Raw genomic sequence first — 16848 nt, forward strand, 5'->3', positions numbered from 1 at the left:
CACAGTACTGTGTGAGATCAAGACAAGGAATTGGATACAGGCTTCAGGTTGTGAGAGCACAAAAATCAAAGAAACCGTGGACTCGGCTCTGTTGTTGAGACCTGAAACCCAGGAGTCTGTTCAACGTCTAGTACAAGTCCATTGTGTATAATGGAAAGAAAACCCAAACAACTGAGTGACTTCTACTTGAAAAATTCTACTTCAATTCCTTCGAAAATTTCATCAATCCATGCAAGAGATATGTAGGAACTGCTTTCAAACAATAGTCATATAGTCAAACAGCTGGTGTGGCTGTGCAGTTTGTTTTTTTTAAACTATTATTATTATTAAACCACTACATTAGAGACATCAGGCAAGCTTGTGTGCATGACCGCCAGAACAAAATGGACACCGATCATTCTTCACCAGAAAGCAATCCTGATCCACATTAGATTTGCCTCAAAACAAAAGGACTATAAAAGCAGCCTTTGCTTGAGCAGGTCTTTCATCAGGGCGCTGGCACAAAAAAAAAATGTTGGCACGGCCCTCACCGCTTCAGCCAGGGAGCATCGCGCCAGCCTGCAATGGGGAAGGATTTTCTGGGGCGACACTTCAGCAGCAATAAACTTTCAGAGGATTTGGAGCTGACATTTCCAACTGTCAGCATGTGGTGCCTGTGAGAGCTGAGGCTCTGCTGGCCCAACCCCAGGGTCACTGCAGTATCACCGACGAGAGATTTGTCCTTATGCCACCTTCAAAATACCGCTCTTTCTTCTTTGCAAGTGTATCTGGCTTTTCTTTATGCTGCTCTTGAATCGAAGTCTCTTTCTCTTTCTTGTCATCTTGCAGCTTCTCAGTCCTGCTCCTTTCAACGAAACCTCTCGTCACTATTGTGGCTCCCAGTGTGAGCATGGGGAGCTGTCAGGCGTCCTGGGCTACTGATTGAAAGAGGTCATAGATGGTAGGTCACGATTTCCTCTCCCCCCCACTCTTTGCACTTCACTGTGATGGCCCAGCATGAGGGCGTTCATTGATCCACACATCTCTCTAAATACTCCGTGCCGAAAGGTCAGCATTTGGTAGTCAAATTCTACAGCGAAAGGTTGCTCAGCCTTTGGGTGAAAATGAACATGACTTCAATTAAGGAGAAAAGCATATTAGGTGGCGAACTGCGTTCTAAAAACTGAGAACATCTCAAACTCTTGGAAATCTGAGGAAGGATAACATCAAAGCATGGTTTATTGATTCATTTGTTATAAAAACGATTTTCACACGATTACATAGCTAGCATGTCTCGGTTTAGGTTCAGAAACAATGCGAATTTACATGTACAAGGAATTTGCCTTTGTGTATTGTTGCATAGTAATGTAAAACAAGGAAGCATAAATATAAAGTAAAAAATAAAACATACACAAATATAAAAGAAAAGCTAAGAAATTCAAACAAATAGAAACATTAACTGTTTATTGATAGTGAATATCAGTAATGCTAGCTCTAACGTACAGCTCAAACGTATACACCGTTTCTGTTAAGACACCATATATCCCATTTAGCCGTTTTGTAAACGGTGCCATTCGTTATGTTTACGCTGCGAGTGCCAGGACCGGTTAAGTGTCTAGCAGCGGCTCATTATATAACGCTGAACGGGAGTTGAAGCTAAGATGGTTTCAGCATCCCTGACAGCCTCGTCTCGAGCAGCCCCGTAATTCCAGCAGTGAAATGCCACTGACAGCACCAACACACTCTCTGGCTATTGCTCATCTCCTCAGTGCTCTCCAGAGGCAGCTTTAGACTTTTCTCTGGCTTATTTTCCACATTTGTCAAGCGGAGGCTTCTGCGCCATGATGAGACCTCTGGGGCTCAGGCACTACTAACACTGTATGAGAGGTACTGAAGTGCTAGAAACGAGGTGGTGAATCACCAAGGGGCTGCCGAGCCGAGTCCTAGAGCAGGGGAACCAACTGGCAGAAGATGGAGAGAGCAAAGCAGTCATACATCCTCCCCATCCTCCTGTCAGGTTAGCCCAGAGCGACTGAAATGTAGCAGCGGTTAATAGGATGCGTGGGAGACGGCCAGGACGTGGGCTGTTTGAAATTGCTGCAATTTTGAATACTGCACTGCAATTTAATCAGTCGTTAGTGGTATTCGGAATAGGAATTTTGAGGAACAGATTTGATGGTAAACAGCACCACAGTTTACTTAGGTCACTGTAATTAGGTTGTTTTTTCTTTGCCAAACAGATGACTGGATGACAGTAGCTGAAATTTTTTCCCGCCGCTTGATATCCAGAACCGCTGCGCTGGAGGTTGACTGTAAACAAAAGGTGTTTACGCTTTGCTTTATCACTAGCGCTCGTCTCAGACTCTCACAGAGTCGAAACAAATTAACACCCCTGCGGTGGATTCATGCCTGAGCATGCACGCGTGACACAAAAGCCAGCTTTACTGCCAGCTACCTAACAGCATCAAGTGGAGGATAACAAAACAGCAGTGTTTCAAGGTTTATTGGACATTTTGACTTTTATCTGGACGTTTACATTTACAACAGAAACCAATGAAATGCAAAAGCCCTTAAAAACAAAACAAAACAAACAAAAAAAATTGTGCCAAAGCTATTTCGGAACTGGCAGTACAGCAACTGTCCGCTTTGCCCCAGACAAATCATACTCTGTTACGGAAAGATGAAAATGGGCTGCGTGACAAACTGATATTATTTTTATAGACCTGTACGTTCTCTACATGGTGATCCTGCCAAGTTACTGAACTAATACTGATCTACCAAATATATTTGTGCATCTGTGGGGTGAAAACCATTCTCTTAGTAACAAATTGTAGAACCGAAATTTTTTAAAATCAGGTTGAAATGTCTCAAGAGAGAAATTCCATTCTACCTGCAGCATGGCAGACATTCTGACAGCCGGGATGTCTGATTACAAACCCAAGTGAATGTTTCGTTATGGCACGTAGCCATCAAAAATATCAATAAAAAATTATCAGAGTGTATGTAGAAATTATTTTTATATGATTTATCAGATGTACCCAAAGTCATCTTTGCGGGAAGACAGACAAGATTAATAGGAAAATAGAACCAGACAATTTTGGCGAAATATATTTATATATTCTATAATAAATGTAATATATAAGAAAGATATTCCTTCAAGCAGATGTGTCAAAGCATATAGCTCACACATAATTTATAGGTAGAAAACCACCATTCTGGCTGAGATCCAATTTTTCATCTCTGTTGCTGCCAGAAGTCAATCAGAGTGACATCCAATGGGTTTTCCCCAACCGACACACATACATACGATATATGTAAGTAGGTCAAGTAGAAAAAAAAAAAACAAAAACAAAGCATGAACTTCTCAAAGTGTTCTCTGAGATTTTCTTACCGTCCTCTGTTTCTTGCCATACAATGCCCTCCAAATTGACGCTGGTGCCAGGCTCACAGGGGCCCAGACACTCTGGCTCTGTGGCAAGAGCTACATCAGATGTATTGACAGCGACTGAGCGTGTGCGGACCATGATCTGTTCACAAGGAGAGGAGATATCAGTGCTGCCAACTGGAGCGAGGAGATGAAGAGGTGGCGGGGCCGGTGTCGACACTGGGGAATCCATCTGCACAAAGACAGAAGGAGAAACAAGCTGGATTAAGCTTTGGAAGGAAAGAAATTGATATCTCGTATATTCTAAAAGGCTGCAACAAAGCAAGTATAATAATCGATATAGCATCTTAAAGCCGTATAGCATCTTAAAACTGCTGAAGAATAAACGCATAGTTATAATTTACTGTAAAATTTCTGACACCACAGAAACCCAGAGCAAACCGACAAGACAACCGCATCCGCTGTGTAGAATTTTCTTTCCTCAAAACAAAAGTTTACTAAGCGTAAAATTCAAATCTAGACAAGAACAAAGCAGCATTTTAGAAACTGTACACAGCAATCCCTGTAGTCCAGAAATAATGAAACTCATTAAAAAAAACCATTTCAGAGTCAAACTCAAAAAAGAAGCCATCATTAATGCTGGGTAATTAGAACTGAATTGTACAGCATGATTACAGTGTGATCCAAACTCTATGTTTTTTCCTCTGTTTCCTTTATTTATTCTGCACTGACACTCAGTTTGATCATCTGATTAGAGGTTAATGACCTTAAAATGAGATCTCTTTAGCTGATGAACTGAAGAAACAGCACACACATTAGCCTACGGGGGAAATGTCATCATTTATGTAATCTTTTTTTTTTTAAATTCAGGAATAAATAAATAAATACATTTATTATTTAATACGTTTATTTGTTTAATTAATTTTAAGTTTATTAATTGATTAATTAATTACGTTTTCAAATGAAGAGTATGGGCAATAAATAAATAAATATTTAATAAATGTTTTTTTTACATACATTTTTAATTATTAAATACATTTATTTATTTAATTTATTAATCCAAGCTCAGTTTTTACATGAAGAGCAAAGGGAATAAATAAATAAATAAATAAATCTATTATTTAATACATTTATTTTTTAAAATTAAGTTATTAAATTAATTAAATTAATTTATTTAATTAATTAATCCAAGCTCAGTTTTCACATGAAGAGTATGGGTAATAAGAAAATAAATACATTTTTAATAAATGTATTTTTGAATTGATTTTAAATTATTTAATAAATTAAATGTATTTATTTAATTCATTAATCAATCCAAGCTCAGGTTTCACATGTAGAGTTGGGGCAATAAAAAAATAAACAAATAATTAAATAATTAAATAATTAAATAATTAAATGAATGAATGAATGAATGAATAAATAAATAAATAAATAAACAAACAAGTAAGTAAGTACATAGATAGATAGATAGATAGATAGATAGATAGATAGATAGATAGATAGATAGATAGATAGATAGATAGATAGATAGATAGATAGATGAAAGGAGAGAGAAATAAAATAAAATAAATGTAAAAAAAAAAAAATTACATGTCCCTCATCTAGAACAAGCATTACGACAACAAAAGAAATGCAAGATGAACCGCAAGGTCCCAAGAAAAACTGTCGGACGTATTCACTGGCTGCTAAACAGATTAAGAAAGTCTGGAAAAATAAATTGTATTTCTGTGGTGTTGCTTTACACTAGTCTGCATTACACACATCCCATGGGGAAAGACACTGAACCACATAAATTAGGATATAAAAAGAGCTTCCAAGGGGAAAAAAGTGTTAACAATGGGCAAAGGGAGGAATTTAGTTTAACGAGACACGATGGAAGACATGTCGCAACGATTGTGCTGTAGGGAACACTAGAGTTTGAGAGCCATGACGCTAAAAGACAGTCAGAGAGTAAAACAGATGTAGGGGCGAGACCACAGAGTGTAAAGGAATTCATAGCAAACGTGGCATGAGACTTCTTCAGTAGCCTTTCTAAAGATAGAAGCCTTTATCATCACCACACGTACAATGAAATTCTTTTCTTCGCATGTCCCAAGCTGAGGATAGTTGGGGTCAGAGTACAGGGGCAGTTATGATATATGGAGAGAGTCCAGGGCCCAACAGAGTGCTGCAGCCTTAAATAAATACCCTTGAGCCATCACTGCCACCAGTCCATACCCCAAATCACCTAAATATTACAATAGTACACAGTTAAGAGTGAAGGAAAGTCAAAAATGACCATTTCACATGTGAGCGATGTATTACAGCGGACAGTCTGACTGAGCTCTGTACGAGAAGACTCAACCATCAATATCTTCTTTCTTCAATTCTTTGTGACCATAAACAGTTGTTGAAAGGACATATTTATCTTTAAGCTTTAGAATTCTTTCTATGTCTCTATACTTCTGTAAAGCTGCTTTGATACAAATACAAAAATGTCTATACAAATAAATTGACTTGAACTGAAATGAATATCTACAGCAACATGAGAAGTGTGTTGTGGCAGACGCTGTCAAACACAGAGCAGGGCTCAGGGAAACAGGCAGCAGCAAAGGGTCATTAATTATCCCCAAGTGAACAATCTCAGTAGTATGGAACAGATAAAAAGGAGCCCTGGGGACCGTTCACACCACAGGAGGACATTTTTCATGCCACACGGATACGTTTTTTTCCGTTTCGCGACGGCGTGGAAAGAAAAAACATTTTCATTCATTATGACATTAATTCCCGGTCATGTACCTGATAGGTGTCAGTGACACTACTGTCTGAAAAGGTACATCAGAATTCATGTAGCTATTTTTTTTTTTCTTCCACCCACTAAATTAATGTACATTTTAATTTGGTGCAATTAAGCATTCGTCTCAGCAGGAGTCCAGCTTTCTGAACAGGGAATGGAGTCACTGATACCGACTCCATGCTCTGACTGCCTTTGTGTCTGATTTGATGTTTCAAGGAAAGAAGCATCCTGGGAAATGAGGAGTGATCAGCATCGGTTGATGCTAGCATATTTGATTAGTAATATTGACGAGTTAACAGGGACATTGACAACAATTTATTCTGTTCCAAATTTAGAGAAATTGTTTTGTAGAAAAGGACTGAAATCTCTCAGATCTCTCAAACTGTTTATACTGTCACAAATTTCTGTCAGAAGATACAACCAACAAGCGTATTCGCTAATCAATTACTCTCTTTGTATACAGACAGCTATATTTCTGCAGCATGTCTATACTTACTAAGTGATCTAAACTAAAATAAAACCAAAGCTCATGGAGGTGAACGATGCCAGAAGCCAAACTATCATTCAATAAATGGAAAGGCGGGGAAACATCACGAGCAAACAAGCAAATCAACATTCAATAACTAATGCTAACCTGAGCAGGATATGCAACTACATGCTCACAGTTTTTTGAGACAGGTTGAAAAGTTTCAATAGCTGACTAAAGAATCTACAGCTAGACAATAACTGCTTAAATACTGCTTAAAACACAGATCTGAACAGTTGTGGGATTGGGAATATCTTCCTCCACCTGTGCATGCTAAAACTACTTGATGAAAATAACAACCTAAACAGCTTACAGCCTGATTTTTTTTTTTTTTTTGCACAGTACAATGAAGTCGTCTTTGGTGCTGCAGAATCCAGTGTTAGCCTTGGCCAGAGTTCCAATCCAATACCCGGGAATTATGCCAAGAGGTCCATATTTCAGCTCTTTCCCGTTTACTAAGGCATGTCAAATTCAGCTATTCAGTGTTTCTGATGGCTTGCAACAGAGGGATGGGTTTGAATGTCTGTATATAAGACGTCATGTTGTGTAGCATCAATACTCAAATAACAGCAATGAGGATTAGTTACAGCAACAACAACAACAACAACAACAACCTTTTCCCATTGAATTAGTGAATCCTCTCCTCTTTCAGCTGTCCTATAACGTTGCATGAGCATCAATCTAAATTCTTAGTAAAGTGATCTTGGGGAAAGGTTGAAGAAACTAGAACCTCAAATGCTGTGTGTGTGTGTTGACTGCAGAACCCTATCCAGAGACCTAGCTAGCAGTCTAGCAGTTGAGCAAACTGCCCAAGGTCAAAGTTTCACAGGACATTCACAGCTGGTCAGTGAATTTAATATAACATAATGTACATGTCGTTAACGAGACGTCTGTGCACCATTGCTATGTACCATCATATTGTCATCAGTGTGTCACCGTAGAGGAACACCGTACTTATGAACGTTAACCTGAGCCGTAATGAAAGGTATCGTTCAGGAATCATGAGGATAAGCGAGTCTATCAGTGTCGTGAGATCCCGCCGACGTGACAAACCGTGCCGGTCACTGTTATGACAGCAAAACAGCACTGCGGCAATTTGACGCTCGTTTGCTCGCCACAGCCAGTGAACACATTTCGGTAAGAGAACAGAGGGGGGTGGCATTAATGAGCCATGCAGGAAGAGGAGCACCGGCTTTTTCCAGTTTTGCGTCTGGCTGCTTCTTCACCAGAAGCAACAAGCTCCCAGCTGTATTGAGATGAGAGAAGAAGCCTATAATTGAGGAGGCAGCTGGTGCACTCAGCAGACGGAGGATTTCTGAGAACACCTCATGAGGATCTTACTGTCAAGGATATTATTGAGCCCACGGTGCCAGAACAGATGTCTGCACTTGCGGGAGGAGATGTAGTTTATACGCGAAATATGAAGTGAAATTAACCAGTCCGATTTGGTAACTTACACGAGAACGTCAAACGCTTTATTGGAATCCTAAACACTTACCCCAAAACGGTCTTCACAAACAATCTTCGGTTCTCAGAGGCACTGAGAGACGTGTGAGGGTCAGACACTTTAATTTTAGCCACATCTCGCCAGTAAGCCTTGCAGGACTGCTATATTACATAAAAGGACAAGGGTTTCTTTGGGGCTATGGAATGTTAATCCTGTTGAACAGCAGCAGGCAGCAGTCATTCTTCAGCAGCTTTTTATGAGCACAGTGTGGTGGACGGCTGGGACGTGTAAGTGCATTCCAAGCTAAGTTCCTTTTTAGACACACTGGCATGCTGTTAGCTGGCCTTAATTCATTGGCCACACTTGTCACTTAATTCTGGCCGGCAACAAGAAACCGAGCAAACTACCAGTATAAATCAGCATTCGTTTTGTCGTCTCCATTGTTCGGGCAAAATAAAAGCATTCCGAGGCAAGAAAGGAATAAACAGAAGAATATCGACAGATGAGAAAAGACCCAGCAGAATTAACCCATTGAGTGAGCCAAGTATTTGGTGAGGCTCAAACAGCTGGACACAGATGAACACATTCACTGAGCGGTAATTATTTTATGTTATAGAATTTGCTTAAACCCTAGGAGTTTCATGAATAAAAAATAAACTATATTATTAAATTAAATTATACACGGGAAAAAGTATGTGTACATTAAATCCCAGTCTTACATGATAACCCAAACAGGGAATATTCTAGAACAATGCACGACTTCGGTATCCATCAAAAATGCGCTCAATGCTAAAGATTTCAATGTTTAACTGTCTGTTAAAGACGCCTGAATTTATGCTCGATTCAACGTACGCTGATGAAGGCAACGTATCAGCCGATTTTGGAGAAGCTATTTGTACTTTTATTCTAGGGCTCACATTCATGCTCACGATTTACACAAGCCCACAGGCCTATCAGGTGAACACAAGATATGTGTATTTCACCTAAAATTGATCTCGCTCCTGTGAGCTCGTGACAAACCAACAGAAGAAATGATAGCGTTACGGTGCAGAGGTTCTCTCAGACAAGACTCATCGCCACAAACCGAACCAAAGAACTGACAGTCAGAAACAGCACTAGGAGATGGAGATGATGTGAGAATATTATTGGAAGATATCTCAGATATCATGGTGAATTTTTTTGGCTTAACATCAATTCTAAAGCTGCTGACTTGTTCAAATTTTGTAAAGAACTTAACCACTTTATTCTGCCTCAATTTTACTTGCATTTCTTTTTCTCAACTTTAACAACAATCAGTGTTTAAAATAGTTTTTAAATGCTATTTTGCTGCCATGCTGTGCGTCATAGTAATGACTTGATATGATAACATTGCCCACACACAGCACTGTAGATACTAATACATCCGTCGTGTATTGACATGAACATGAATCTAACACAAATGGGAAAAAAAAAAAAGTGTTAACATCAGTCAGGGAAATGGGTTGACACTGCTGCACTCAGCTACCTGTCTCTTGGCACACTTCCTTTAAGTAGTGTTTGCACAGGCACCTTTTCAAGCGGTTTCAATATTACAGGGCAGCGAAAGGTCACATCAAGTACTCGGTACCAGGAAAGGCATAAAAATTGCACGGAGCTGCTGAACACATTTAGCAGTTATGTGATACGCTACATTTAATAGCCAGGAAAAATGGACCTGCGAACAGTAACAACACAGACCTCCCTCAATCAAAAGCATGGTGCGTCCAGACCAGCGAGTAAACGGCTCCAAACCAAAAACCAATGCTTACAACTCTAAGGCAAGACCACCAAACACTAACCATAAGCAACTGTGTTCTGGAAGGGACACACCACCGCAACCCAAGCTCACTTTATGTTTAAGAGACGCAGAGCCAAAGGTAGTGGAGGGAGGTGCAGCTGGAGAACAGGCACTGGAAACAAGACCTAAATTAATATGGAACCGTAGTGGGAGCGACAGCAGTGTTCAATAAAAACAAAGTCCGCTTCCTGGCTCAGTTTCTCTTTTGTGGTTTTAAACACACCATTAGTGGTTCAGAGCTAGTTTTTCTTCAAGCAGGCTTGATTTTGCCAAGTTTGCGTACACTGGCCCTGCACTCGGTCCACACCCTGGCTCTCTAAATCCTGCTTTGTGGTTAACATACAATTAAGATTTTCAAACAACTGACATTCTAAGTCAAAAGATGGCTTAGCTGGCTTATAATCCGGACTGATGACAAGCTTTAAGAGTAGCCGCCATTAAGTAACTTGTACAGCTTTGCTAAAGTGCAACAATAACTCATTCAGAATAAAAAAAAAAAGAGCTACTACTCAAATTTTTTCAGCATTAGTACAATCCAGCAGGATTTACCTTTGTTTGGCTTGAGGCTTGAGGCATGTAGAAACACACCGTCAACTGACAGAATGAATCATGGCTGGGAAATCAGTTTCCATTTGCATAAAATACTCCAACACTGGGTTGGACTAGAATAAGCTTGGGCTAGGAATGAATGTGGGGAATAAGTCTCGAGCTTGGAATTGTGGGAAATTCATTGAATTAATAAATTGTTTAAACCCATCAATCCAACCTGCCTTTTTGTGGTTATGTGCGACGAGGTTACACGAGGTAACCTCTAGCTTTTCCAGGGTAATCCCTGACGGCACTCATTTAACACAATTGTTGTGTAACTTTAATATGACACTAACCTTCATCGCATGTGCTTCTGTCATTTAGGACCACATGAAATCCTTCCATTTAGCAGGAGCATGCGTAATACCTTTTAATGAAGGTGGGTTTCGAGAAAGTGCTACATAAATGAAATGAGGAATAAATACTGAGGCTTTTAAAACAGCTTCTGACCAAATGTTCTTTCACCAGTGAACACCAGAGCTTGACTTTTTCTACACAAACACTAATAAACTCGAGTGACTAGCCGTTGCCAAAAGTACATTCAACATGGATCAGACAAGTACAGCATTTTATACGCTGCTTGTGAAAGAATGTGTCATCTCCTCGAGTCTTCTCTGTAAATTTGAGGCTTGTTTATCACCGAGTTTTTCGTTAGACTCGGGCGACTGTGGAATCCTAAACAACTCGGATAGACAGAGACGGTACAGATGCAGCGAATCCGTACCATACTGTACACAGCCTTTCAACCACAGAACCTTATTTTACACAAAACCTTCCTGAAGGAAAAATAAATAAATAAAACTACATAAGGGAAGGAAGTGGATTTCGAAAAGTTTTAGAGGAAAAATCTCCCCTATGGGATGGAAAAAAGAAGTGGTTAAAAAGTGGCTAATAAAAGTTCTGTTTCGACTGAGAACAAACATCTTTATCAATGGAAAAACACATGACGCATGATCTCACCCACAATGGCATGATTTCACTGTCTCAGTGCCATACGCTGAAGGGCAGGAGCTTTGAAAAGGGTCATTTGACCCCGTCTGAGAGTCTGAGTCAGGGTTTGGTCAGGAAGGGGGAAGAAAAACAGTTCAGGTCAGGTCAAATCTTGCTGTAAAACCACTGCACAACCCCCAAGGGTGGAAAAAGTACATCTGCTCAACAAGTCTTTAATGTTCACCAGAGAAACCACATGTCTGTGTTTTTATTACCATAAAACAAAAAAAGGGGGAAAAATGGAAATAAAAACAGATGAAGAGTGACCAAATAGCTTGAATGCTATCTGTGGTGATTATGAGGTGTGTTGGGATGGGGGAGGGGGGAGGGGACAGCACTTCAGCTCTGTGTGTTCTCTCAGTAAAGAAAAACAAAAGGAGCGTGTGGAAGCTCGACAGTCTTGGCAGATTTTTGACAGATTTACTGTCGAAATTTACTGCGCTGCTGTCAAATGATCAAATCTGATTAGCCGAAAGGTTTAAGGATTCCTTTCCTCTAATAGCAGCTCTGACGGAATAATAGCGGCCAAGCAAATGGCCGTCTTACAGAAACCGAATACAATTTGTCAAGTACACAGAGCCTACACAGTACGACATAGTGAACATATTTTGGGGGGTTTGGTTTGATGAACATAGAAAGTGAAGTTGAACATCTCTCATAACCTGAACAGTCCCCAGATCTGAATTATTTACTGAGCCACTTTGAGGCGTCAAAGTCAAATCTTATTGGTCACATGTACAATCATGCTATTCACGACAGCCTGTATTATAAAAAATATAAATAGAATAGGGTCAAAAAAGGGGGAGTTTTTTGGGAAATGTAAATGGAATAAAGCACAATGAAATAGAATAAGATAAAAATAAAAATGAGATAAAATAAGAAAGTGGAAATAGCTGTGCAACGTAGAGTAGCAAATGAAATTAAGCTGAATTAGCTGTACAGAGGGAAAAGAAACACGAAATATTAAAAAAATCCAGCATATGAAGTTAACAGTGCAGTTACTGATGAAATATGGTGTAATGAATAGATTGAGTTATGAATAAAGTGCATGTGTGTAATTAGGTGCATTTATTTTTGGAATAAATGTTTCTTCCACCGGCATTATGTAGTGACCAGGCCACTGTTCTGCAAGAGAAATGGCTCAAAATTCAACTGGATACTTAGTATCTATTATACTTGAGATGAAGTGATGCTGTATTGTCTGTACTCGAGGCCATAGATAGATGGATAGATAGATAGATAGATAGATAGATAGATAGATAGATAGATAGATAGATAGATAGATAGATAGATAAACACACAAGAACAATAGATAGATAGATAGATAGATAGATAGATAGATAGATAGATAGATAGATAGATAGATAGATAGATAGATAGATAGATAGATAGATTCATAGAACATTCAGAAGATAGATAGAACATTCAGCTTATTTACTGAAATATCTACAACATTGTGCAGTATATACTTCATACATCTACTATGAATAGAATTTGAGTGGGAAAGAGAGGGAAGTATATGGAAATGTAATATATATATAAAAAAAACATATAAAGTCTGTGTTCTACAATTTCACTTCAGCTCATTCACCGAGATCTACAGCAGATGCTCCTTACAAACCAAGCCTAGTGATAAATGAACGGCTCTTTATTGATCTCTAAGAAATACAAATTTTCTTCGCAAAGATGATCAATTCCTTTTTACATCGATTTGACATTTTTTTGGGAAGGAGTCTCCAGTGTTTCGTGTCTTCTGAGAGACAGTTTTCGGTCTTCTTGAGATACAAATTTGCTGCATTTGCTAAATCTTAATTAGTTCACAAGGGAATAGAAGAAAGGATGTTGAGGGAGAAGCGACTGTTTAAAGCAGTTATACTGTAAGTGATAACAGGAACTAGTTTAACTCGGATGTGTCACAGATTTTTTTTTAAAAAATTGCTGGCAAAAGAGATAAATAAAACACTTCAGGAAGTGCTGTAAATATAATCTTCACATCAGGTCACTGAGTTCGATTCTCAACATGCTCTGTAACAATAATATGCCTTGTTCTAGTGTTTACCTGAAACACAACGGGTTTATGAGCAGGTTTTCCAGACACAGCTCAGTTCCAATATAAACAAAAAACTCCTTCTGTCTGTCATGATGCAGTGTAATGCAACGGGTTCACCGGCAGCCCAAAAAAAAACAAAAAAACAACAACATTTAGCAGGATAGCAGACGTGCTCAAGCAAATCTCAATCAATCTAAAGAGACTTTCTAACTTCGCCCCGATGGTGTTGAGACAGTTTAACTAATGTCAGGCTTTGTTTAGAAAGACTACACTCTAAACACTTTTCCAGGTTAATGGCATTAATCTGAGCTACATAAACAACTCAACACTAAAGGGTTTTAAAAGCTGGACTGAAAGAGAGAGAGAGAGAGAGAAAAAAGTCTCAAGACAGAAGAGGGGGCAAAAGTGTTTGAAAGACTTTAAACATCCTCCTGTCAAACTCGTATCCTGAACAGAAAAAAAAAAAAAAAAAGTCATGGAGGTCGACTGCGAGGATGAAAACGGCGGAGACGTCGCTTTGCTTTTCTTCCAACATTCCAGCACATGAGAAAACAGTGTCTGAAAGGCAAACGAGTGCTGGAAAACAAACAAAGAACAGAGAAAACCACATATTTGGCCATTAAACAGAAACACTTTTACACAGCTAGCCAAAACACACAGCTTTAAGCTGGGGCATTTTTTTTTTTTTTTTTTTACTTCCCCAGACCTGATTTTCTCTGATAAAAAAACAAAAAACAAGAACGGAACAGCACAAGGTGTAAGGTACACAAAGTCATCCGGCGTCGTTACAAAACAAAACGAGATACTGGATCACTGCTAAGGTTTTCTGAGGTCACAGTGAACAGAACAATGGTGTAAATCGACACACAGCCTTAATTACAAGCAACGATCCAAAATGTTTGGATATTAATCGAGACGGCTTTCTCGTTTTTTTGTCGGTAGTCGCCTGTGTAAAGCTTGAACTGGCTACTGACCAGAATATAGCAATACCTCCAAGTCATAAAACAAATCGGGCAACAAACGGCCCTGACCTATAATTAGAGAGCAGGAGTCACTGAAAATCTGATTCATGGAAACCAAAAGCTCTCTGTAATTTGAGTTTAGCTTGGCCTCTCGAGGCTGCCCTGCTGACCACATTTGAGGTGCTAAATTGGTAGGTGTGGAGATGCCAAACCCCCGAGTCTGACGGTTGGAAAGGCAGGTCGAGCAGCGTGCAATTCGTGCCAGACTACTAAGTGACATGCTGCAATATCAGCCCAACACACACACAAAGAAACACACAAACACAACCACACAACTGTCAGAAAGATTACATGACTGTTAACCGCAAGCCTCCTGCAACCCAAGTCTTTTGATTTGAGTCTTACACTAGAAACAAGCTTGAGAGTACGCTGGAAACCCCCCGGCGATGCTGAAAGTAACACCTCAGGGGAAAAATAGCAAGGAAACATTAGATGCATGTGCCAAATAAAATCATCAAGGAACCTTTCAATCTATAATGAACAACACTGGAAGCAAAAAAAAAAAAAAAAAGCTTAAGCGAAAACAAAGAGGAAGCATAAACTTATGTATAATGGATAGTGAGCAAATAAGGTCAGGCCTCTTCACTTTCATCCTCCACCTTGTACCCTACATTCAGAAGAGCTCTATTATTCACAACAACTCATTAAATGTGCAGAGTAGGTTTTTAAAAAAAAAAAAAAAAAAAGTACGGCTCCAAAGTGACAGTCTGGCTCTTACATAGAGAGCGGCACAATTACACGAGGCTTCCTCTCTTGAAAAGGGGCAGAGCTACGATTCGCGATGCTGCCGAGTGCGAGTCGCTCAAGATGCAAAATGATAGCTGATTTGAGTGAGCCCTCTCACCTTTCGCACTTGAAAACAACTACTCTCATCGTAGCACGCCGGCTTGGAAAAGGGAGAATTTTCCACCTGACTTCTTCGCAGCTACCGGATCCCTGCAGATTTCCTGTTAGGGTCTTGTCAAGATGAAGAGTGGAAGTGGCCTTTGTGTAAGTCTCACCCACAGCCGGCTTTCAGTCATTACTGAGCGAGCGCTCTCGCAATCTGAAAGCGTGGGAGCCTGCCGTGGATGACGAGAGCCACGCGGGCAAACAGGTGAACAGAAAAGCGGTGGGCCGGAAGAGCCTGTCTAGGTGATTTACATACCACAGTGTAACCAACTAACATCGACTAACATGCAGAGTGGGTGTGCAAGAAGTCTCAGGGTGATGCAATTAGCATGAGCGGTATATCCGTTTGAGCAGAGCACTGTCTGTGAACGTAAATAAGACATTTTCTGAAAATAAAACATTGAGAGGGATGCGATTTTTAACGTTTCTCAAACCAGTAGGTCATCATGGATTAAACGACAAGCTTTGAATTTAATACACGTTACAGATTAGTCCCTGCCCTACTAAATTAAATTATGAGCCAATGATAAGTTCGGTGCCAAACAGTGTTTGGCAGTCTGTGAGTTTGGCTCCCCATTGTTCAGCGGCAGAATTAAGCGTTTGAGGCCAAGCACAGGGCCTTATGGGAAAGGGGAGGGGGAGGGGGAGGGTTGAAGGCAATAAGAAGGGAGGTGGGAGGTAGGGGTTCTCAGCAGGGTGTTTCCCTAAGCTTCCCCTACCCTTCAGAACAGCTGCAGGGAATCCAATCACCTGCTGCTGAGACGAAAGAGAGCCACACGTCCTGATATCACAAAGAAACCAGATCTAGATGGAAGTCATTAATCAGGCTTTAAGCAACGGCAGAAGCGCTGCTGGTCTAAAATCCACACGTTTAACACATCCAACCTTTACCTGTGTTTTTGTGTGTGTGTGTGTGTGTGTGTGTGTGTGAGAGAGAGAGAGAGAGAGAGAGAGAGAGAGAGAGAGAGAGAAAAACATGATCCTGCATTCGAGGGACAAAACAAACAAAAGGTGAACGCATGGCAGAAGGCGGTGTCTCAATCCCACTGCCGGGACAATAGCTGCTCACTTTTGAGTGGACGAGAGGTCTGTGTGTGTGTGTGTGTGTGTGTGTATGTGTGTGTGTAAGAGAGAAAAAGGGAGAAAGAGCAGGTGAGGGTGTAAAGCGTGGAAAATGAACAGTCTAGCAGGAAAAAGGAGTGGCAACCTCACCAACACCTGCGCTCTCTGTTGCTAGCAACCGCAAGTCTGCTCTCTGCAAACCAACAGAGGCTTGGGGCTAATCCGGGGACCAACTGAAAAGAGCCTATGAGACACTGTATCTCTTCTCTTACACACGATTCAGCCTTTTAAGTCATTTTAGGTATCTGATTAAGAA

The 16848-nt window shown here is 40.1% G+C and overlaps 1 protein-coding gene across 2 annotated transcripts in view; it reads right to left on the minus strand.

Annotated features, from left to right (window-relative positions):
• The window catches only part of znf609a (zinc finger protein 609a), a 110410-nt gene that overhangs the window by 14229 nt on the left and 79333 nt on the right, over positions 1 to 16848 (minus strand). The window contains exons 1-2 of one of the 2 annotated variants that reach the window (XM_058407750.1): positions 15424 to 15558; positions 3371 to 3596 (exon numbers count right to left, since the gene is read on the minus strand). In XM_058407750.1, coding sequence (XP_058263733.1) covers positions 3371 to 3596 — 226 coding nt within the window. In that variant the 5' untranslated portion in view covers positions 15424 to 15558. Of the gene's footprint in view, positions 1 to 3370; positions 3597 to 15423; positions 15559 to 16848 lie in introns of those variants that run through there. The other variant, XM_058407749.1, reaches the window with a different exon arrangement.

Source organism: Hemibagrus wyckioides, linkage group LG14 (assembly GCF_019097595.1).
Source record: "Hemibagrus wyckioides isolate EC202008001 linkage group LG14, SWU_Hwy_1.0, whole genome shotgun sequence".
NCBI classification, from domain to species: domain Eukaryota; kingdom Metazoa; phylum Chordata; class Actinopteri; order Siluriformes; family Bagridae; genus Hemibagrus; species Hemibagrus wyckioides.